Here is a 25,295-nt window from a genome sequence, read left to right as displayed (position 1 = left end):
CGACAGTGCGGCACTCCCTCAGCACTGACCCTCCGACAGTGCGGCACTCCCTCAGCACTAACCCTCTGACAGTGTGGCACTCCCTCAGTACTGACCCTCTGACAATGCGGGACTCCCTCAGGACTGACCCTCTGACAGTGTGGCAGTCCCTCAGTACTGACCCTCTGACAGTGCAGCACTCCCTCAGTACTGACCCTCTGACAGTGCGGCACTCCCTCAGTACTGACCCTCCGACAGTGCAGCACTCCCTCAGCACTGACCCTCCCACAGTGCGGCACTCCCTCAGCACTGACCCTCTTACAGTGCGGCACTCCCTCAGTACTGACCCTCCGACAGTGCGGGACTCCCTCAGTACTGACCCTCTGACAGTGCGGCACTCCCTCAGTACTGACCGTCTGACAGTGCAGCACTCCCTCAGTACTGACCCTCCCACAGTGCGGCACTACCTCAGTACTGACCCTCTGACAGTGCGGCACTCCCGCAGTACTGACCCTCTGACAGTGCAGCACTCCCTCAGTACTGACCCTCTGACAGTGCGGCACTCCCTCAGTACTGATCCTCTGACAGTGCGGCACTCCCTCAGTACTGACCCTCTGACAGTGTGGCACTCCCTCAGTACTGATCCTCTGACAGTGCGGCACTCCCTCAGTACTGACCCTCTGACAGTGCGGCACTCCCTCAGTGCTGATCCTCTGACAGTGCGGCACTCCCTCAGTACTGACCCTCTGACAGTGCGGCACTCCCTCAGTACTGACCCTCTGACAGTGCGGCACTCCCTCAGTACTGACCCTCTGACAGTGCGGCACTCCCTCATCTCTGACCCTCTGACAGTGCGGCACTCCCTCAGCACTGACCCTCTGACAGTGCGGCACTCCCTCAGCACTGACCCTCTGACAGTGCGGCACTCCCTCAGTACTGACCCTCTGACAGTGTGGCACTCCCTCAGTACTGACCCTCTGACAGTGTGGCACTCCCTCAGTACTGACCCTCTGACAGTGCGGCACTCCCTCAGTACTGACCCTCTGACAGTGCAGCACTCCCTCAGTACTGACCCTCTGACAGTGCGGCACTCCCTCAGTACTGACCCTCTGACAGTGCGGCACTCCCTCAGCACTGACCCTCTGACACTGCGGCACTCCCTCAGCACTGACCCTCTGACAGTGCAGCACTCCCTGAGTACTGACCCTCTGACAGTGCCGCACTCCCTCAGTACTGACCCTCTGACAGTGCCGCACTCCCTCAGTACTGTCCCTCTGACAGTGCGGCACTCCCTCAGTACTGACCCTCTGACAGTGCCGCACTCCCTCAGTACTGACCCTCTGACAGTGTGGCACTCCCTCAGCACTGACCCTCTGACAGTGTGGCACTCCCTCAGTACTGACCCTCTGACAGTGCGGCACTCCCTCAGTACTGACCCTCTGACAGTGCAGCACTCCCTCAGCACTGACCCTCTGACAGTGCGGCATTCCCTCAGTACTGACCCTCTGACAGTGCAGCACTCCCTCAGTACTGACCCTCTGACAGTGCGGCACTCCCTCAGTACTGACCCTCTGACAGTGCGGCACTCCCTCAGCACTGACCCTCTGACAGTGCGGCACTCCCTCAGCACTGACCCTCTGACAGTGCGGCACTCCCTCAGCACTGACCCTCTGACAGTGCCGCACTCCCTGAGTACTGACCCTCTGACAGTGCCGCACTCCCTCAGTACTGACCCTCTGACAGTGCCGCACTCCCTCAGTACTGTCCCTCTGACAGTGCGGCACTCCCTCAGTACTGACCCTCTGACAGTGCCGCACTCCCTCAGTACTGACCCTCTGACAGTGTGGCACTCCCTCAGCACTGACCCTCTGACAGTGTGGCACTCCCTCAGTACTGACCCTCTGACAGTGCGGCACTCCCTCAGTACTGACCCTCTGACAGTGCAGCACTCCCTCAGTACTGACCCTCTGACAGTGCGGCACTCCCTCAGTACTGACCCTCTGACAGTGCCGCACTCCCTCAGTACTGTCCCTCTGACAGTGCGGCACTCCCTCAGTACTGACCCTCTGACAGTGCCGCACTCCCTCAGTACTGACCCTCTGACAGTGTGGCACTCCCTCAGCACTGACCCTCTGACAGTGTGGCACTCCCTCAGTACTGACCCTCTGACAGTGCGGCACTCCCTCAGTACTGACCCTCTGACAGTGCAGCACTCCCTCAGCACTGACCCTCTGACAGTGCGGCATTCCCTCAGTACTGACCCTCTGACAGTGCAGCACTCCCTCAGTACTGACCCTCTGACAGTGCGGCACTCCCTCAGTACTGACCCTCTGACAGTGCAGCACTCCCTCAGTACTGACCCTCTGACAGTGCGGCACTCCCTCAGTACTGACCCTCTGACAGTGCGGCACTCCCTCAGTACTGACCCTCTGACAGTGCAGCACTCCCTCAGTACTGACCCTCTGACAGTGCGGCACTCCCTCAGTACTGACCCTCTGACAGTGCGGCACTCCCTCAGTGCCGGATTTGTGTCAGGGTGGGTTGATAGTTAGCTTTCAGAATCTTGTATCTTTACTGAATGCTGTCCATGCCCATAGAACATCATTCGCTTAAAATCGCGAGTCTGCATTTGGTTCCTTGCCGAATTTGCTGACATTTCGGTTTGTGCTGTAAATTCAGTGGAAAACAAGCTGCTTTTCTGTGCAGGTTTCCTATTTTCAGTGAAACAGCTTTTCAGTTGAATTGAGAGGCATGATGTTCACGAGCCTTGATTGCACTGGGAGGATTGGTCAGTGTCCATCAGCCCTGACTCACTGACATCCGGCCCCTGGCAATCTATTCCTTCTTTTCCAAATTTGTCATCTTTCTTGTGAAGTGGCACTTTGTCTCCTGTCTATCTCTGCACTGTCTGTGGCCCCACATCTCTCTGATGTATGGATCTCTTCTTTTTGTGACCTGCTGGTTATAATCACTCGTGCCTTGAGCTGCCTACAGCCGAAGGACTGGATTCTCTCGCTAACCACTCAACCTTGCTCTCCCACTCCATGGTACTTCTCAAAACCTCTTTGTCCAGTCTTTTGGTGATTTGATCTCATGTCTTATGCGGAAGCATATCATCTGAATAATGAAGGGCTACAGAGCTCTGAGATACAGAGGGATCTGGGTGTCATGGTGCATGAATCACAGAACATTAGCACACAGATACAGCAAGTAATCAGGATAGCTCATTGAAAGGTATAGCTTGTTGTGAGGGGAATTGAATGGAAGAGTAGGGAGATGGTGCTTCAGTTATACAGCATATTGGTGAGACTGCATCAGGAGTCTGTGCTGTTTTGGTCTCCTTTTTTAAGGAAGATTTTCCACAGTAATATGTGGAATGGTTGGATGGGATACACCTATATCCACAATGAGGTACCTAGTGGAAGACTGACCATAATATGATGGAATTCGTCACTAAGGTGGAGAGTGACATTGTTGACTGAGAGACTGGGATTGTGAATCTAACTTGGCGAAACGATGATGGTGTGAGGTGCAAGCTGGCTAAGATAAGTTGGGGAATATTACTAAGGGGATAGCCGATGGTATTCATGTGAACAGTGCATGGAGGTGGTGCAATAATAGGTCATTCCTGTCTGACACCAAAATAAACCAGAAAAGGTGGCCTGACCATGGAAAACAGGAACATTCAGGATTGTATTACATCCAAGCAGGCAGAGTTCATATTGGTCACTAAAGTCGCAGAGCTGAGGTTTGGGGCAGTTTTGATTGAAGAAAAGGGGGTCAAAGGGATTGATTAATTGAGGGAAAATACAGCACCAGAGTGAGATTCTGGGGAACTGAGTGTCAAACCTTCGACAGGTCGAAGAATGAAATTGCTCATTATTCCTTTCTCATTACCCAATACCCAGTCTGGGATGGCCTGTTCTTCAACAAAAAAACAGAAATTGCTGAAAGATCTCAGTAGGTCTGGCGGCATCTGTGGAAAGAGAAGCAGAGTTAACATTTCGGGCGATGACCCTTGTCCAGAAGGCTCTGCTGGGGAAGGGTCACTGGGACCTGAAATATTAACTCTGCCAATTCTCCACAGATGCTGCGAGAGCCGCTGATTCTCTCCAGCAACCTCTGTCTTTGTTGAGATTGCCAGCCTCCTCTTATTGGCTCCTCGTGATTGTATTGAGTGACAGGGCAGGTTCAAAAGGATGAAGGGCCTCCTCCATATGGTCATATGTCAATAAATGAAGAGAAAGACATTTGACAAATGTAACTCCCCTTGCTGGCTCCTACAGGGAGAGTGAGAACGGGGAAAATTGTGACGGTAAAGCATATATTCTGATTCTGTCTTCACAATAAAGTCCAACACAAGAGAGTCCTGTGTAAAATGAACTGAGTTCAGGGTCAGTGCACTGACGTGGATAGAGAACTGGCTGGGAGGCAGGAAACAGACACCAGGAATAAGTGGGACATTTTAATATTGACAGCCAGTGACTGTAGGGATCAGTGCCCAGGGCCCAGCTATTCACCATCGATAGGAATGATTCCGATAAGGAACTATTTGTAATATCTCCACGGTTGGAGACAATACAAAGCTGGGTGGGAGGGTGAGCTGTGAGGATGGTGCAGAGATGCTTCAATGTGATTTGGGCAGGCTGAGGGAGAGGGTGATTGCACTGGCAGATGCAGTGTCATGTGGAGAAATATGAGGTTACCTACTTTAGTGACAAAAAACAGGAAGGTGGATTATTATCCAAATGGCGATAGTTTGGGAAAGGGGGAGATTCAATGAGACCTGTGTGTCCTTGTCGACCAGTCACTGAAGGTCAGCCTGCATGGAGCAGCAGCTGGGGAGGAAGGTAAATGGGATGTTGCCTTCACAGTGAGAGGATTCGAGTACAGGAGCAGGGATGTCCTGCTGCAATTACACAGGGGCCTTGGTGAGACCATTCCTGGAGTATTGTGTAGTTTTGGTCTCTGTATCTGAGGAAGGATGTTCTGGTTATAGAGAGAGTGCACCGAAGGACTACCCTGTCCAAAACCTCCACATCCTTCCTTTGGTGGGCCATGAGAAGCCCACACAATACTCTGAATGGGGCCTGGCCAAAGTCTTATGCAGCTGCAAAATAACATGCCAACATTTATACTCAATGTGCCGACCGATGGTACATCTTGTTCCCCATCTTATCCACGTGTGTTCCCACTCTCAGGGAGTGATGGACTTGGACCTAATATTCTCTCTGTATATCAATGCTCTTAAGAGTTCTACCATTGACTGCATACCTTCCTCTCACATTTGACCTCCCAAAATACATTACATTACACTTGTTCTCTAGAAGGGTCATTGGACCTAAAATGCTAACTCTGTTTTCTGTCCATAGATGCTGCCAGACCTGCTGAGTTTTTCCAGCAATTTCTGTTTATGTTTGTCTCCTCAAACTTGTCTGGAGTAAACTCCATCTGCCATTTCTTCTCTGCCCAACTTTCCAGCTGATCAATATCCTGCCTGTAACCTTTGGTAACTTTCCTCACTATCTACAACTCCCCAATATTCCTGTCATCTGCAAGCTTACTAACCAGACCGGCCACACTTTATCCAAATTATTTAAACATATTACCAATAACTGAGGTGTCAGGATTGATCCTTGCAGAACACCACTGTCCCAGACCTCCAGTCAGAAAAACATCCCTCCACGCTCCTCTCTGCATGCTATGACCAAGTCAATTTTGTATCCAATTAACCATCTCATGATGGATCCTGTGACTAAACAAGGGACCTTGTCAAATGCTTTAGTTATGTCGACAACACCCAGTGCCCTTCCCTCATTTCCTCACTTCCTCAAAAAAAACAATCAAAAGCGTGATTAAATCCTGTCCCTAACAATCTTCTCCAGTAATTTCCCTCCCACTGATGGAGAGCTCACCAACCTCGCATTTCCTGCATTTTCCCTATTGCCCTTCTTAAACAAAGGAACTACTTTAGCTATTTTCCAGTCCCCTGGGACTTCACCTGTGGCTAAAGATGATACAAAGGCCCTAGCAATATAATACAGTGTCAAGCAGTCCAGCCGTAGAGTGGGGTGTTTTATTGGTGAAGACTTGATGGGCAAAAGAGCCTCTTCTCTTTTGTGTGATTCCATGAATCTATGATCGAAAAAGTCGGATTCCCTGGTAGGATCCACAACTAATTGTTCTGGGAAACTGTCCCTACAGTGTGGAAACAGGCCCTTCGGCTCAACAAGTCCATACCAACCGTCTGAACAGTAGCCCACCCAGACCCATTCCGCTACCCTATATTTACCCCTGACTATGAGCAATTTAGCATGGCCCCCTGCACATCTATGAATTCTTCCTCATGTCTTCCTCTGTTGATCTGACTACCCCAATCAACGTGAAGATTGAAGTCACCCATGGTTAATGTACAGGCTTTTTTACACACTATCATTAGCTCCTGATGTGTCTCTGTCCCACCATGTAGCTCCTGTTAAGGAGCCTATTACCTGACTCCTACCAGAGTCTGCTTCCCTCTCTGCCTTACCTCTGTCTGAATGGATTCTACATCAGTCAATTCCAGAGCATTTCTTACTATCCTTGTTATTCCACGCTACATGGCCTCTCATGTGGAGGGTCACAGGTGGTGGAGGAGAAAGGAGGGAGGAGAAGCCAGTGTGTGTGTGTGTGAGAGAGAGAGAGAGAGAGAGAATAAGTGAGAGACTGAGTGACAGAGTGAGAAAGTGAGTGAGTGGATAAGAGAGTGGGAGAGAAAGAATGTCGGGAGGTGAAGGCTGCTGGCCTTCCCAGGGTACACTCTGTGCTTTCAGCATTTGTGCCTGTTTTCAGGCCTGTCTTTGTGACAATGATGCTTATGAATTGCCACAATCAGGGAACACAGTCTTGCTGCTCAAGTCACCTCAGCAGTTTTGGAGTGTGAGAAATGTGCCACGCTGACAGATAATGCTCCTGTGGGAACTCATTCACACACTGCAAAGCAATTTACACCACCTCAGGTGTGCTGCGTCGCTAGAGTTAGTCTCAGGGATCAATTTAACTTTACAATCAGCAGGCAATCCCTGATCTAAATTATTTGCAACTTCAATTTACACTTGCAGAAGGTTTGTAGTGTCTGGCAATTCTCTGTCACTGAGAGGTTGACATGAACGTCTGTTTCCTCAATCCATTTCATTGAAGGAGCATGTACTGAGTTCTGGTTTGATAGAAGCCTATGTTTCCTATCAATGAGGAAAAACGAGATTGTTCCAAGCCCAGGATGGCACCTGAATGATATATAATCGCCACTGTTCAGGGAGGTGCTGGCAGCTGGGGCCCACCGATGAGACAGAGACAATACAGGCCACCACATCTCTCCCCAGGAATGGGAATAATTCGGTGTCTAGTGAATCACGCTCCCAGGCTTCACTGAACTACCGGAACCTACATCAGGAACCAGTGAAAGGATCAAACACAGAACAGGCCCGTCTGTGAGAACAACTCCACGAGAGTCACACCCCTGGCCTTTCCTCACATTCCTGTGCATTGTCTCTTTTCAGATAATGATCCAACTCCCTCGTGAAATGTTCGAGTGAACGTCCCCCTCCCCCCACACCCTCAGACAGTACATCCCAGACCCTAACCCCTCGAGTGAACCTCTCCCTCCCCCCACACCCTCAGACAGTACATCCCAGACCCTAACCCCTTGCGTGGTTAAAGATGGCCTCCAACGCATCTCGTCTACATCCCACACCTCCGCCCTCAGACCCCACCCCTCCAACCGTAACAAGGACAGAACGCCCCTGGTGCTCACCTTCCACCCTACCAACCTTCGCATAAACCAAATCATCCGCCAACATTTCCCCCACCTCCAAACAGACCCCACCACCAGGGATATATTTCCCTCCCCACCCCTTTCCACCTTCCGCAAAGACCGTTCCCTCCGTGACTACCTGGTCAGGTCCACACCCCCCTACAACTCACCCTCTAATCCTGGCACTTTCCCCTGCCACCACAGGAACTGTAAAACCTGCGCCCACACCTCCTCCCTCACCTCTATCCAAGGCCCTAAAGGGGCCTTCCACATCCATCAAAGTTTTACCTGCACATCCACTAATATCATTTATTGTATACATTGCTCCCGATGCGGTCTCCTCTACATTGGGGAGACTGGGCGCCTCCTAGCAGAGCGCTTTAGGGAACGTCTCCGGGACACCCGCACCAATCAACCAAACCGCCCCGTGGCCCAACATTTCAACTCCCCCTCCCACTCTGCCGAGGACATGGAGGTCCTGGGCCTCCTTCACCGCCGCTCTCTCACCACCAGACGCCTGGAGGAAGAACGTCTCATCTTCCGCCTCGGAACACTTCAACCCCAGGGCATCAATGTGGACTTCAACAGCTTCCTCATTTCCCCTTCCCCCACCTCATCCTAGTTTCAAACTTCCAGCTCAGCACTGTCCCCATGACTTGTCCTACCTGCCTATCATCTTTTCCACCTATCCACTCCACCCTCTCCTCCCTGACCTATCACCTTCATCCCCTCCCCCACTCACCTATTGTACTCTATGCTACTTTCTCCCCACCCCCACCCTCCTCTAGCTTATCTCTCCATGCTTCAGGCTCACTGCCTTTATTCCTGATGAAGTGCATTTGCCCGAAACGTTGATTTCGAAGCTCCTTGGATGCTGCCTGAACTGCTGTGCTCTTCCAGCACCACTAATCCAGAATCTGGTTTCCAGCATCTGCAGTCATTGTTTTTACCACTCGGAGAACTCCCAGTCTATGAGGTGCACATACTGATCGTGTTACAATCACGACAGAAACAACATCAGCTTCTCCAAACCATCTCCATCCTCTCTGGAACCCATTGCGAATCCTCTGGTGAACTCCGTCCCGTACTTTCACATTCTTCTTATGGTTGTACTCAATTCTCCAGCTGAGGTCGAATTAGTTTCTGAATCAGTTTCTATTCTTGTACTCCATGTCCCTAGTAATAAAGCTGAGGACACTGTTTACTTTATTAACTGCTCTCTCCACCTGTCCTGTCACCTTTAATAATTTCTACACAAACACCAGCTCTCTCATTCCTGCATCCTGTCCCCTTTCACAGTAGTACCTTGATTTTATATTGTCTCTCCATGTTCTTTGTACAAAGTGTCTCACCTCACATTTCTCTGCATTGAAATTCATCTGCCACCAACCTGTCCACTCCACCTTTTGAAGTTCTGCACCAGTTTACAATTTACAATTTCACCAAGTTTTCTGTAATCTTCGGGTTTGGAAGCTGTCCTCAGAGAACAAGGCTACAGATCATCAATACCTACATCAGAGATAACAAGAGATCTGCACTGACCCCAGGGGGGACTTCACTACAAACCATTCACTCACCTGAAAAACATCCATTAACCATGACCCTGTCTGTTTTCTCTCACTCAGCCAACTGTTACAGGTCCACATTGCCCAGTACAAATAGAGGATTTCATCACACACTTAACAGGAGATTTAATGGAAGTGTTTGAAATCAGGAAGGGTTTTGTAGGAGTAAGTAGAGAGGACAGATCCTGGAGTTACGGTAATTGGAATAAGTAATTTTCAAAAGGAGGACAAATGCTCAGGGTTTTGTGGGGAAAGCTGCAGGATGATTATAAAGCTCCAGCAGAAACCAGCACAGGCACCATTGGCTGAGAGGTTCAATTTTTAAAAATAATTTTACATGTTTTAAATCATATTTTTATAAGGGTGGCTTAGTGGTTAGCACTGCTGCCTCACACCAGGGACCCAGGTTCAACTCCTGCCTCGGGCAACTGTCTGTGTGCAGTTTACATATTCTCCCCGGGTTTGTTCGTCTGGGTTCTCTGGTTTCCTCCCACAGTCTAAAGATGTGCAGGTTCGGTGGATTAACTGTGCTAAATTACCCACAGTGTTCAGGGATGTGTAGGTGGGTTAGCCATGGGAAAAGCAGGGTTACAGAGATAGTGCCGGGGGTGGGTGGGTGTGGCTGGGATACTCTCCCAGACAAGGAGTTGAAGCTGATACAGGTGTGTTATTGGGAGCCTATGAGATTGTTCTGGGAACAAGTTCACCCTTAGTTCAAACATTGACCTGTCCCTCTGCCGCCCATTGGATCCCATGCTGTCTCCCACCAGTGGCTTGCTGGGTTCCCACTGAGCGCAGCAGCTGGGCTGGGTTCAACTGGATTGGGCTGGAATAGACTGGGATGGAATGGGCTAGTTTAGGATAGACTGAGATGGGTCAGGAAAGACTGACATTGCGAAATTATGTGGATGTGTCTTTACGATGGACTTTCACCTGTATCTTAAACCACTGACGACCAAGACAGGATGTGACCCCTGACCCTAGTCTGCAGTAGTAATGTCAAACTCAGAATTGTATAATAAGATCCCAGTTAATACTGTACATGTGCCATCTTATCTTCAAATAACGAACACTCATTGTGTTGTCAATCCTTGTTACATAATTGGGACATTTGCCTTGAGTGTTGGGGAGATGAGGTTTAAGGTGAGCAAGGAAACATGGGAAGAAGGTTTCTCACACAGAGAGTGGACGGTGCCTGCAACACACTGTCAGGGGAGATGGTGGGCACAGAGATGATAGCAAGGTCTAAGAGGCATTTAGGCAGACACAGGAACACGCAGGGAATGGAGGGATACGGACCATGAGAAGGCAGACGGGATTACTTTCGAATGGCAGCATTGTTGGTCCAGAGATGGTGGGCTGATGGCTGAGTTCCTGAGGTGTGCTGTTCTAGATTCTGTGTTCTATGAAGAGAAGAATGTCACAGGTTGGCCAGGAAGGAACTGGGTTAGAGCAGCCTCTCGTGTCGAGGTGAGGCTCGGTGTGGGGTCAGGCAGGCTGCTAAAGCAGTGGAACCTACTGCCCACGCGGCCTTCCAACAGCATGGGAGACAGGGCGACGCAGCACTCGACAGGGTCTATACAGACTGCAATCAAGTCACTGACAGTGGTATAGATTCTGATCTGGGAAATCCTTGAAAATGATGCTTTTGTGTTAGTGCATGGGAATGTTCTGAGATTGGAACTGGTGAATACACAGACCCATCAGCACAAACCACTGACTGCAGCCTGGTCTTTGTTGCTGGACCACTTTACAGAATCCTATCTAACCAGAGCAATCCGAAACACCCTCCAACACAATCTGTCTGCTCCCATTACCTGAAAGCAGTGAGAGCAAATGGACAGCAAATCCTCCAGCCCAGCGCTAGGAAACTGGGTGAGGATACAGTGGCCCTGGCTTCATATTCTCCAGTGACAGTAAGCTGCAAGGAGAAAAGGGTGGACAGGATCAGTCTGGACCCACTGTGGGGGGGGGAGGGTGGACAGGATCAGTCTGGACCCACTGGGGGGGGGGGAGGGTGGACAGGATCAGTCTGGACCCACTGGGGGGGGGGGGGGTGAAGAATCAGCACTGACAGGCTGATGGTGAGAGGACTAGGAGAACGTGAGGACTGCAGATCCTGGAGATCAGAGTCATAAATGTTCCTGATGAAGGGCTTATGCTCCAAACGTTGTCCCTCCTGCTCCTCGGATGCTGCCTGACTGGCTGTGCTTTTCCAGCACCACATGTTTTTGACTCTGATTGTGAGGGGATGTTTCCCTTGTCGGGGGGAGGGGGGGTGTAGAACGAGGGAACACAATAACTCAGGAACCCAGTTTAAGGGGTCTCCTATTTAAAGTGGAGATGAAGAGATTTATTTTGTTTCTCTCAGAGGGTTGTGTGCTTCTGTGGAATTCTCTTTCCCAGACAGTTGTGGGTGTGGGGTCATTGAATATTTTATAGGGACAATTAGATAGATTCTTCACTATCAAGGGAGTCAAAGGTCATCAGGAGGTGGAGCAAACTGTGATCCTGATGAATGACAGAACAGATTCAAGGGCCCAAATGGCCTGCTCCTATTTTCCAAGTCCATCCAATTGGTGACCAATGTATGTGTGAGTAATATTCACTTGATAAAGGTCTACTTGTGGATTTTCCCCTTTGTTTTTCTGAAGAGTTTGATGTTTCCGTGGTAGAGCGGCCATCTTCCCTCAGATACCCAACTGAGGGAACATTGGTCATGTGACTGTCAGCCAATGGGAGATGAGTCTGAGCCAGTTGTTTGGTTCTGTCTGAATGAAGTGTGGATCTGAACATGTGGCAGGAGTTACAGGAAATTGGGCCAGTGAGCTCCAGACTGTTCTTGCAGCAACATATCAACCCTCCGTCCTCCTCCATGTAATTAGGACAAGGGCTGTTCACTGATGATGGACACACCTCAGCACCCACTAGTAAGGGTTCAGCTGAGGAAACAGTCGATGTCAGTTTAAAACCAGTGTGAATGCCCTGTGTAACAGCCCAGAAAGGAGGGGAGGAACAGCAAGAGGCCATTCACCAGTTTGAGTGTGTTCTGTTAATCAACTCCATCTTGTCTGTTCTGAATCTTAACCTTCCTTCACCTGTTACCACCCTGAACTAACTGAAACACCTTGTAATTTTAACTGATGGCTTTTCTTGGAGGGAGGCTCGAGAGTTTGACAAGACTTTTTGTTGAGAAGTGGTGGGGGGGGGGACCCAACTGTGAACAGAAGAGTTATGAAGGGACATGACAAGAAATGGGGTCAATACCCAGTCGAAAAGCATGATGGAATCTCATGCAGTGAATCTGTAATCGCCTGTTCCAGTTCACCTCCTGAGATGAACTGTTCACAGACAGGCCAAGAGCAGAGTATTCCTGCACCTGACCTCAATAAGGTGACTCACTGACCTTGTGGAAGAGGGAACAGAGGCAGGGGTTAGTGATGGGATATAACATAGCAATGTTAATTGTCGCCTAGTGAGGGACATTCATGGTTAGGAAAGGTAACCCAAGCTTCAGATACCAGTGACTCTGTAGCCAGCCCTTCTGCATGGACACATTACATTTAAAAAGAAGCCAACTTTTAAAAATCCCAAAAGGAGGTAGTGGAAAAAGCCTTGATCAATTTTCAGGAGCTGGTCAAAATGTACCTCCCACACTTCATTGGATTTTGTAACCGAACCAAAAAAAACTCCTTAAAACCAAACATAGACATGAGTGAGTTCTTCAGTAATGACAGTTTCGACAGCACCTTCCAAACCCATGACCCCTTCCATTGAGAAGGACAAGAGCAGCAGATACATGGGAACACCACCCTCTGCAAGTTCCCCTCCAAGCTACTCACCATCCTGACTTGGAAATATATTGCTGTTCCTTCACTGTCACTGGGTCAAAACCCTGGAATTCCCTCCCTTAGGGCATTGTAGGTTAACTACAATGAAACCTGAAAGCAACAACACCCCCAGATTCTATGGACTACCTAAAGTGCACAAACCAGACATCCCACTCAGACCCATAGTATCACTACCAGGGACACCATCACACAAACTGGCCAAAGAACTACAGCAGAAACTGAAACACCTGATCAGCGGATCCAGACAATCTGTACAATCAACACAGGAATTCTTGGACATCATCAGAAATATACACAGACAAGGAAGAAACTATGGTCTCATTTGATGTAACGGCACTGTTCACCTCCATCGACAAAACCCTAGCCAAAGAAACAATAGCCAACCTGCTGGACATACATAACAGACAACAGGACGTTGAACCTATCAACAAAGACGGCATACTTAAACTACTGGACTTGTGCCTCACAACACACTTCACATTCAACAACCAAATATACGAACAAATCAACGGCACACCCATGGGCTCACCCATCTCTGGACTCATAGCAGAAGCTGTAATGCAAAGGTTAGAACAAACAGACTTACCACAAATTCAACCCAAACTCTGGGTCAGATACGTGGATGACACCTTTGTAATAATTAAAAACACAGAAATAGAGAACACACACTGGATCATCAACGCCACACTCACAGGAATCCGATTCACGAGAGAGGAAGAAAAGGACAACCAACTCCCATTCCTAGACGTGATGGTACAGAGAACACCGAATGGAGAATTCACCACAAAGGTTTACAGGAAAGTCACACACACAGACCAAGTCCTAAACTATGAAAGCAACCACCCCAACACACACAAACGAAGTTGCATCAGGACACTATTCAAAAGGGCCACAACACACTGCAGCACACCAGAACTACAAAAAGAGGAAGAGGAACACCTATACAAAGTATTCGCCAAAAACGGATACCCTCGCAATTTCATCAACAGGTGCCTAAGGGAGAGACAATGGAACGAGGACATGCCGCAATCCAAAGGACTAGCCACACTACCATACATCAGGAGCATTTCTGAACTGACAGCCAGACTACTGCGACCACTCGGACTCATAACAGCACTCAAACCAACATCCACTCTCAGACAACAACTCACCAGAACAAAGGACCCGATACCCAACATGAGCAAAACCAACGTAGTGTACAAAATCCCATGCAAGGACTGCACAAAACACTACATCGGACAAACAGGAAGACAGCTAACAATCCGCATCCATGAACACCAACTAGCCACGAAACGACACGAATAGCTATCCTTAGTAGCCACACACACAGATGACAAGCAACATGAATTCGACTGGGACAACACAACCATTATAGGGCAAGCCAAACAGAGAACAGCCCCAGGGAATTCCTAGAGGCATGGCACTCATCCACAGACTCTATCAACAAACACATCGACCTGGACCCAATATACCGGCCACTACAGTGGACAGCTGGAACTGATAACTGGAAGCAGCAGAGACAAACCACTATAAATGCCGGAGGAAACAGCACAGAAGCCCTTCACAGGAGGCTCCCAAGCACTGAGGATGTCACCTGGACAGGGGACGAAACGTTTGCAAGACAAATTCCCAGCTCGGCGAACAGAACCACAACAACGAGCACCCGAGCTACAAATCTTCGCACAAACTTTGAAGGTTAACTATAGCAGGTGGACTACAGCGGTTCCAGAAGGCAGCTCACCCCCACCTCCTCAAGGGGCAATTAGGGATGGGCAGTAAATACTGGACCCGGTTAGTGAGACCCACTTTCACAGAATGAATACATCACAAAAACTGTGCTGAACAACAAAGGCAATTAAAGCCTCACACTCAACTGTCTCTCTCCAAGATGTGAACACTTCATTCCAGCTGCCAGATGACTGGGAACCTTTCAATGACTGCCTTGTGGAAAGGATTCTTGACCAGACAGAGGTGAGGATTTCAGCCAGAGCAGAACTAAGGCAAACGGCAGAGATGGCTGATGGCATGAAGGAGGTGATCTTGGGAAAGGACTAGGTGTGTGGTTGGAAACCCAACTCAGGCTCAACTGGATGTATCAGCCTCTGCCCCATTCAGACTCCCACACAGAGATCAAACACTTGAGGCCTCCTATGGACACTTCCTCCCATGAGGTAAAACCAAAGTAAGTCTCTCCCACCGTCCCAATGGCTGCCTGCCTGAAACCCTCCCATGATGGAATCTTTGTTGGTTGCCCCCATTGTTTTGGGAGTGACTGGGTATGTTCCCTGCTTTGATTGGAGGTATTTTGGGGATTAGCCTTTGTGAGGGGTGTCAACTTAGTTCCTCTGACAAACTGCATGTGACCCCATGGCTTGAAATAGGTGTGTTTGCTGGGGTGACTAGCCTATCTGAATATTGCTCTCACAGTCAGCGACAGGCTGTTCCGCGTTCCAGGAAGGATGGGGAATTCGTTGGAGAGACTGCAGATAAGGTTTCTGTCTGGAATAGGACAGTTCAGTCAAGAGGCCAGAATGGAGAAGCTGGAGAGGGAGAGTCTGAGAGGGGATCTAACGGAGGTTTTCAAAATCATGAAAGGGGCTGGACAGAGTAGAGAGAGAGAAACTGTTCCCACTCTGATTAAAATTCTGATCGCACAGGGTTAAAGTGATTTGTAGAAGAAGCCAATCGTGAGGTGAGGAAAAACACTTCAGTATTTCAGAAATGGAATGCACTGCCTGGAGATATAGTGGAACCAGTGAAGGAATGAAAGGATGCAAGAGAGATTGGATGATGATGTAAACGGACTGTGGACTATTTGAAAAGGACAGGAGATTGGCACTAAATCAAAGTGATCAGAGAGCTGGTGCAGGTGCAATGGGCCAAATGGCCTCTCTTTGCACCATCACAGCTGTGTGATTCTGGGATTGTTACTGGAGTATCTCACCCAGCACCAGACAGGGAGCAGGCCAAATGTCTGGCTTTGCCTGTTGGTGCTCACACATTGCCAACGTGATGTGGAATAAAATCACGGCCATTTGTGCCCGTGCTGTGCTGGCTCTCTGAAAGAGTTAACCTATCACTCCTATCTCCCGCCTTGTTCCCTGTAGGCCTTTTGATTGCTCACTGTTTTGAAGTCTCTGATAGGATCTGCTTCCACTGTCCTTTCAGACAGCTCACTGCTGAACACAGCAACTCTCTCCTTAAAAAAAAATCATCTCCTCATCTCTCTTCTGCTTCCTGTGCTGTTGAAATGTGAAATCTGTACCTTCTGGTTACAGCCCCTTGCCACGAGATAAATTTTTTCCCTCTCCATTCAATCAAATTAAAAATGGGAAAACCTCGATTATCCTGCTGGGAAATGATCAGTTACTGAATAGTTGAACAGAGTGAACAGGAGAGAAACGATAAGGTTCAGTATCTGTTACAATGCTCCAAAGTTATTCACCTCTGTTCTGTATTCATCAAGTTAACATTGCAATTTCTGATTAAACCACAAGTGAGATATCAAATATCAGATTAAAATAAAATTGATTTTATCACTTGTATTTGATTTTAATCAGTGCTGCTATCACCACAAGATGAAATGTGTGCTCAGTGGTTGTCTGTCGATGGTATTACACTTTTCCAGGTCAAAGCTGCTCCTACACTTTACCGGTCATTTATTATTGTAGTTTTTCTGATCAATATTCCACACAGTGAACTGAGCGATGTTGGTTCAAGTAAAAAACTGACTGTTTGTGCGCCAGAATAACACAAACATTGCTGACCCAATCAGTACATTCTCCACTGTCCCCCATCACACACTCCCTGGACAGGGACAGCACGGGGTTAGATACAGAGTAAAGCTCCCTCTACACTGTCCCCATCAAACACTCCCTGGACAGGGACAGCACGGGGTTAGATACAGAGTAAAGCTCCCTCTACACTGTCCCCATGAAACACTCCCAGGACAGGGACAGCACGGGGTTAGATACAGAGTAAAGCTCTCTCTACACTGTCCCCCCATCAAACCCTCCCAGGACAGGGACAACACGGGGTTAGATACAGAGTAAAGCTCCCTCTACACTGTGCCCATCAAACACTCCTAGGACAGGGACAGCACAGGGGTAGATACAGAGTAATGCTCCCTCTACACTGTGCCCATCAAACACTCCCAGGACAGGGACAGCATAGGGTTAGATACAGAGTAAAGCTTCCTCTACACTGTGCCCATCAAACACTCCCAGGACAGGGACAGCACGGGGTTAGATACAGAGTAAAGCTCACTCTACACCGTCCTCATCAAACACTCCCAGGACAGGGACTGCATGGGGTTAGATACAGAGTAAAGCTTCCTCTACACTGATCCCCCCATCAAACACTCCCAGGACAGGGACAGCACGGGGTTAGATACAGAGTAAAGCTCCTCAACACTGTCCCAATCAATACACTCTCAGGACAGGGAAAACATGGGGTTAGATACAGAGTAAAGCTCCCTCTACACTGTCCCCATGAAACACTCCCAGGGACAGGGACAGCAAGGGGTTAGATACAGAGTAAAGCTCCCTCTACACTGTCCCCATCAAACACTCCCAAGACAGGGACAGCACGGGGTTAGATACAGAGTAAAACTCTCTCTACACTGTCCCCATCAAACACTCCCAAGACAGAGACAGTACAGGGTTAGATACAGAGTAAAGCTCCCTCTACACTGTCTCCATCAAACACTCCCAGGACAGGGACAGCACGGGGTTAGATACAGAGTAAAGCTCCCTCTACACTGTCCCCATGAAACACTCCCAGGGACAGGGACAGCAAGGGGTTAGATACAGAGTAAAGCTCCCTCTACACTGTCCCCATCAAACACTCCCAAGACAGGGACAGTACGGGGTTAGATACAGAGTAAAGCTCCCTCTACACTGTCCCCATCAAACACTCCCCAGGACAGGGACAGTACGGGCTTAGATACAGAGTAAAGCTTTCTCTACACTGTCCCCATCAAACACTCCCAGGACAGGGACAATATGGGGTTAGATACAGAGTAAAGCTCCCTCTACACTGTCTGTGAGTATACTTTGGTCCTATTCGGTGTTGGTTGTAAAGTTTCATTCTTTTTGACATTTTCTCATTTCTGGTTGCTCCAAGTTGTGGCATTTCTGAATGAAATTGCCAATTTCATATTAAATTAGATGAAAATAAAGGACAGTTCATCCCCTCTTGGAACAAACTTGACATTTGGAACTCATTTCAGATTGTCAGCTGGATGCTCCATATGTGAGCGATGATAGACTGACAATGGCAGTGTTTGGGATGAGGTTAGACTGCATACCCCTCACTCCCCCGAACAGACAAACAGAGACTGTCTCAAAGGGCCACTTCCCTTTCGTTGCCAATATGTGGTTCATCAATCTTTCCACCTTTAATCCCTCAACATCGCTTCCATACTGATGAGGCAGAGTTATCCCAGACCAATGCGGCTCGTTTTCTCAGCAGCAATCAGGAAATATTTCCAGCTCTTTCCAAACACAAACCCCATCTCCCATTCACACCCGAGCAGTTTACAGCTGACTGCTTCCAGAATAAGTAACAAAAAGGTGAAACAAATGCAAATCTATTCAAACTGACTCACCCGCTCCCCATATCCCTCCATCCATCCCTCACCCAGTATCCCTCCATCCATCCCTCGCCCCATGTCCCTCAATCCCCTCCCTCTCCCTGTATTCCTGAATCCCCTCCCTCTGCCCGTATCCCTCAATCCCCTCCCTCTCTCTCTATCCCTCAATCCCTTCCCTCTCCCTGTATCCCTCAATCCCCTCTCTCTCTATTCCTCAATCCCCTCTCCCCGTATCCCTCAGGTTTACAGAGGTGAAAGAGGAGAGCTTTGAGCAGGTGAAAAGCAGGAGTGTGAGTTTGTGAGGGTGTGAAGTGGTTGTTTTAGAGATTGAAACCGAGGCAACTGTAAAGTCAGCCAGGGACGGTCCAGCATTTACACACAAGAGCCCAGAATTAGTGACACGGTGATCTCTGGGAGACTGTCTGTACACCTGGGGACAGGTTATGGAGACAGGGCTAATCAATGCCTGAGAAAGATTAGAAACTACACTGTCTCCTGTGGCAAATGGACCAGTAACCAAAAGCACAGATTTGCAGACGTTGGTAAAACATCCAGGTGTGATGGATGATTGTGTGAGATATGGATGATTCTTTGATTAATATAGTGTTATTGTGCTGGAAATAGAGCCACAGTCACTCTCGTTTAACTGGACACTGGGAATCTGTTGGATGCAGAGTGAGCCAGCAGAGAATCAATGGGCCAAAAGGCCTCTTTCTATACCTTTCTAACTATTCACCCAGGAGCCCAGTGACACACATAATCCATCTGTCAGCTCAGGCAGCTCATCAAGACTTTAACTGCCTGACAGCACCTCGGAAAGGGCACCCATTGCTCTCTCACAGCAGCTTGGGCTGGAGATTGAGTCAGAGATCCCGGGAGGGGCCATCCTGTAAACGAATGGGTCAGACAGAACAATATTCACTCACGTCGGGTTCCCAGTAGCACGGCACTCCAGCCTCAATTCATCTCCTTCTCGTGCAAAGTTCCTGGAGAAATCAATCTTCACTGAAGGTACATCTATAATAAATCAAAACAAGGCCGAGGTAATGTGAGCTGCATTTGATAAAATATCACAGATGGCAAAGATATAGGTACATCACCCCATTAAGAGCTCAGAGCCAACTCTGTATTCAATAAGATCATAAAGGAGCAGTTTATTGTTGACCTGTGACCTCACTCCCTATTCCATGTTGTTCCAGATTTCTCAACAGCCCTGTCATCGGGTGAATGGACACAGTCTGTGTCAATGATCTGCACACAGGCACCTTTAACCACTCAGCCAGCTCCTGTCCTGGGGACCCAAGTTCGAAACCTGCTATGGTTGACAGTGGAATTTAAATTCAGCAATAATCACCTGAAATTCAGGTTAGATTCCCTACAGTGTGGAAACAGGCCCTTCGGCCCAACAAGTCCACACCAACCCTCCGAAGAGCGACCCACCCAGTTCCCTTCATTTACCCATGACTAATCCACCTAACACTACGGGCAATTTAGCACGGCCAATTCACCTGGCCTGACCATCTTTGGACTGTGGGAGGAAACCGGAGCACCCGGAGGAAACCCACACAGACACGGGGAGAATGTGCAAACTCCACACAGACAGTTGCCCGAGGCAGGAATAAAGATCGAATAATGACCATGAAACTGTTGTGAGGGAAAACTCATCAGGTTCACATGCGTCTGTAAGGGAAGGAAATCTGCCATCTTTACCTGGTCTGGTCTACATGTGGCTCTAGACCCACAGTAATGTGGATAACTCTTCAATGCCCTCTGGGCAATAAATGCTTCTCTGGTCAGTGCTGACCATGGAGGGGAAAGTGAGGACTGCAGATGCTGGAGTTTAGAGTCAAAAAGTGTGATGCTGGAAAAGCACAGCAGGTCAGGCAGCTTCCAGGGAGCAGGAAAATCAATGTTTTGGGCAAAACCCTTCATTAGGTTGTGATGCAGTGGTAGTGTCCCTAACGCTGAGCCAGGAGGCCCTGGTTCCAGTACCACCTATTCCAGAGGTATGCCATTCATGTCTGATTAGGTTGAGTAGAAAATATCTGGATTCAGGGACCAATTGTAATATTTTCAAGTTTGTCAATGATACAAAATAAAGTGGAAATGTGAGATATGAAGAAGATGCAAGGAAGTTGCAGGGATATTTTTTGAGAGGAATGTATTGTGGATGAATACTTTAGCATCAGAAATAGAGGTGCAGACTATTTCTCAAATGGAGAGAGAGATGAGGAAATCTGGATGTGCATATGGACATTGGTGTCTTTGATGATGAGCCACAGGAACCTCACAGGCCAGGGCTGTTACCACCAGCGGATGTGAGCACTGCAGCAAAGAGTCTTCCTCACACACGCTGTACTGTGGCTAGGTCTGGTCCCCCTGTCTCAGAAGGGATGGACTTCTCATGGACAGAGCACAGGAGAAACTCACCAGCCTGATGCCTATAATGGTGGGGGCAGTGTAGAAGGAACTTTACTCTGTATCTAACCTTATCCTGTCCTTGTCCTGGGAGCGTTGGAAGGGAGTGTGGGGGAGTGGGGGTGGGGGGGTGAGGTGAAGGAAGCAGTGTAGAGGGAGCTTTACTCTGTCTCTCACCCTGTGCTGTCTCTGTTCTGGAAGTGTTTGATGGGGATAATGTAGAGAGAGCTTTACTCTGTATCTAACCCCGTGCTTTATTCCTCAACATCCTCTTGTTAATCAGCAGAAGGAAAAGGAAAATGTAAACACAGCAATATTGGAGCAAGTTTTGTTTAAATTTCCTCATCAGCTGTTAGGGTCATTGGCTAGACCATCATTTATTACCCATCTCTAAATGCTATCGAGTCATAGTGTCAGTGAGTGATACAGCACGGAAAAAACCCTCCTGTCCAACCAATCCATGCCGAATATTATCCCAAACTCAACAAGTCCCACCTACCTGCTCCTGGCCCAGATCCCTCCAAACCTCTCCTATTCATGAACTTATCCAAATGTCTTTTCAACGTTGTAACTGGACCTGCATCCACCACTTTTTCTGGAAATTCATTCCACACCTGAACCATCATCTGTGTAAGAAAATCTCTTCTGAACCCTCTCGAGTTTAATAAGATACTGATTACACTGCGCTCAGAAGTGTCCACAGTATTCCTGAGGAGGCCTCACAAACATCCTGTACAACCTCCTTGTGACATTCCAACTCCTATCGTCAAAGGACTGAGTAATGAAGGCAGGTTATACTAAATGCCTTTTTAACCACCCAGTTCAATGGAGTATTGGCGTTTGTTCTGAATGTGTCTGTGTGTAATCGCGGTGCTGGCTAGGAGCTGATTGTTCATACTTGCAGGCAACAAGGACCTCAGACTAATTTCAGCACAGAGTTCTTATCATTGTGCAGTGTAGGTGCTCTGCTGTGACCACCTGGGGAATACAGCATTGATACTCAGAGTGTGGTTTGCACAGGGGCTCTAGCTGTTGATACACTCATCCCTCCTTCAGGTTGGGGAGTTCTCTTGTCGAAAATTTCCATCTAGCTTCAACCAACAAGGACTTGGCCCAGAGACCACAGACAGCAGTCCCACAGTCCAGCAAGGTACACACAAGGAGCTTCCTGTCCATGTAGTGAGTCTCATCTCTGTACTCACCTACACTCTGACTGTAATCGGATCCTTTAGGGAATCGGGATCCAGGATGGTTGGAATGGGTTTGAGAGGAGTTGGAAGTGAATGATAAAACAGTGTGCAGCAGATGAGTTTCGACTCTCGGGGCGAAGGGGAGTGTGAGGCAGGTGAGCACAGTCCTCAGATCCCAAGGCTTCAGTCAGTCAATGATACAGTGACTCCCCACTGCTACTCCCTGTGAAGACACGATTGGGTGAGGCTGTTTAGTGGGTACAGGGCTCCCGATCTACAGTACTCTCACACTCAATGGAGGCCATGTAGGTAGCACGGCAAATTAATTCTCTCAGGGGTCCTGGAAGCTCAGTCTCATTAATAATAATAGCCTCATTAAAATTGGTCTGCATTCCCTCGAACTGGTCAGCACCTGTTAACATGGAGACACATTCTGGCTGGGAAAGACGTTGGGAGTAGGAAGAATATTCAGTGGCAGCTGAGAGAGAGGGCTCAGAGACTCTCAGTGAGGAGCAGAGCTGGGGGTCTCGGTGAATGGGAAGGTATTGGGAGAGAGGGATCCTTCCCTCAGCTGGCACAGACACCAAGGTGGGGGGGGGGGGGGTGGGGGGGTGGGGGGGGGGTGGGGCAGGCTAAGACCTCTGGAGCACAACACCTCAACACCAAACTAGAAACCTGGAAGCCATTTCCTCTGATTCTCCAGTTCAGTCGCAGTTTGTGGAGGATCTTTCACCACCTTTTGAGCAGAAAAGTGTTTCCTAAAACCCGATGCTGGAAATCTGGCTTGAAGCTTTAAAAAGGTTTCAGAATAATCAGGAAATAAAATACTTGCTTACTTGTGATCTCTGCAGATTATTGCCAAACTGATTTAGTTCACTAACCCACTGGTAACAGGATCAAAGAGTTATGGGGAGAGTGCAGGAGAATGGGGTTGAGAAACATATCAGCCATGGTCGAATGGTGGAACAGACTCGATGGGCTGAATGGCCTAATTCTGCTCCTATGTTGTAGGGTCTTATGGAAACTCCTCCCACCCACTTCCCTGCATTTTCCCTGGAACCTTTGATTCCCCGACTGATCGAGAGCCCATCTATCTCAGCCCTGAATATGCACAAGGACTCTGCCCCCACAGCTCTCTGTGACAAGCAGTTCCAAAGTCTCAGAAGCCTCTGAAAGAAGAAATTCTTCCTCATCTCAGTTCGAAAGGGTTCTCCCTTCATCCTGAGGCTGTGCCCTCGGGTTCTAGTCTCTCCTAGGGTTGAGGAGAAAGTGCAGATGCTGGAGATCAGAGCTGAAAATGTGGTGCTGGAAAAGCGCAGCAGGTCAGGCAGCATCCAAGGAGCAGGAGGATTGACATTTTGGGCATAAGCCCTTCTTCAGGAATCCTCATGTCGATTCTCCTGCAACGTCGATTCTCCTGCTCCTTGGATGCTGCCTGACCTGCTGCGCTTTTCCAGCAACACATTTTCAGCTCTCCTCGAGTTGAAGCATCTTCTCCATGAGCACTCCGTTCAGGTCTCTCAGTATTCTGTTCGGTTTCAGTCAGATTCCTCCCACATCCTTCTAAATTCCATCCAGTACAGACCCAGAGTCCTCACCCATTCCTCATAGGACAAGCTCTTCATCCCCGGGATCTTTCCTGTAAACCTCCTCCAGACCCTCTCCAAGGCCAGCACAGGCCCCTAAACTGCTCACAACTTTCCAAATGCAGTCTGACCAGAGCCTTATACAGCCTCAACTCTAACTCTCTTGAAATGAATGTTAACGTTGCATTTGTCTTCCCAACTGCCAGCTGAACCTGCACGTTAGCCTTAAGAAAATCCTGAACTAGGACTCCCAAGTCCCTTTGTGTTTGAGATTTCCAAACCCTTTCCCCATTTAGAAAATAGTCCATGCATCTATACTATCTATGAAAGTGCATAACCTCCCCTTTTCCCACATTGTATTCCATCTGCCACTCCTTTGCCCGCTCTCCCAGCCTGTCCCAGTCCTTCTGCAGTCTCCCACTTCCTCAACACTGTCTGTCCCTCCACCTGTCTTTGTGTCATCCACAAAATTAGCAACAATGCCCTCAGCTCCTTGGTCCTGATCATTAATATGGAACGTGAACAGCTGTGGTCCTAACACCGACCCCCTGTGGAACTCCACTAGCCACTGGCTCCATCTGTAAAAGACCCCTTTATCCCCACTCTCTGCCTTCTGCCAGTCGGCCAATCCTCTATCCAGGCCAGTACCTTGCCCCTAAGACCATGGGCTCTTGTCTTATTTAGCAGGTTCCTGTGCAGCACCTTGTCAAAGACCTTCTGGAAACCCAAACAGATCACGTTGATTGGATCCCCTTTGTCTAACCTGCTCATCACCTCCTCAAAGAATTCCATCAGATTTGTCAGGTGTGACCTCCCCTTGATGAAGCTGTGCTGACTCAGCCCCATTTTACTGTGTAGTTCATCTACCCCACAATCTCATCTTAAATAACGCTCTCTAAAATCTTACCAATGACCGAGGTCGAGCTAACCAGCCTATAGTTTCTGTTTTCCTCCTCCCTCCCCTTCTTAAACAGGGCTGGTACATTAGCCATTTTCCAGTCCTCTGGGACCTTCCCTGACTCCAGTGATCCCTGAAAGATCACCAGCAATGCCTCTACAATTGCCTCAGCCATGTCCTTCAGAACTCTGGGGGATAGTCTCCCTACAGCACATGGACTGCAGTGGGTCAAGGAGGCAGCTCATCCCCACCTTCTCAAGGGGCAACTGGGGATGGGCAATAAATACTGGGCCAGCCAGAGACACCCACATCCTGTACATGAATAAAGAAAAGGATCCCAAATGGTCCTATAGAATGACGGAGCTGGACTGGGGGGGGGAGGTGAACAGCCTATTTTCATTTCATGTGGTCTTCAGGATGGAA

General features: G+C 48.7%; 1 protein-coding gene across 3 annotated transcripts in view; it reads right to left on the bottom strand.

Annotated features, from left to right (window-relative positions):
- The window catches only part of cadm2b (cell adhesion molecule 2b), an 813,462-nt gene that overhangs the window by 143,760 nt on the left and 644,407 nt on the right, over window positions 1-25,295 (bottom strand). For all 3 annotated transcript variants that reach the window (XM_072585798.1, XM_072585799.1, XM_072585800.1), the window contains one exon: window positions 19,707-19,797. In XM_072585798.1, coding sequence (XP_072441899.1) covers window positions 19,707-19,797 — 91 coding nt within the window. The remainder of the gene's footprint in view (window positions 1-19,706; window positions 19,798-25,295) is intronic.

The sequence above is a fragment of the Chiloscyllium punctatum genome, chromosome 15, assembly GCF_047496795.1.
Source record: "Chiloscyllium punctatum isolate Juve2018m chromosome 15, sChiPun1.3, whole genome shotgun sequence".
NCBI classification, from domain to species: domain Eukaryota; kingdom Metazoa; phylum Chordata; class Chondrichthyes; order Orectolobiformes; family Hemiscylliidae; genus Chiloscyllium; species Chiloscyllium punctatum.
This window is presented reverse-complemented; position numbering and strand designations above follow the sequence as displayed.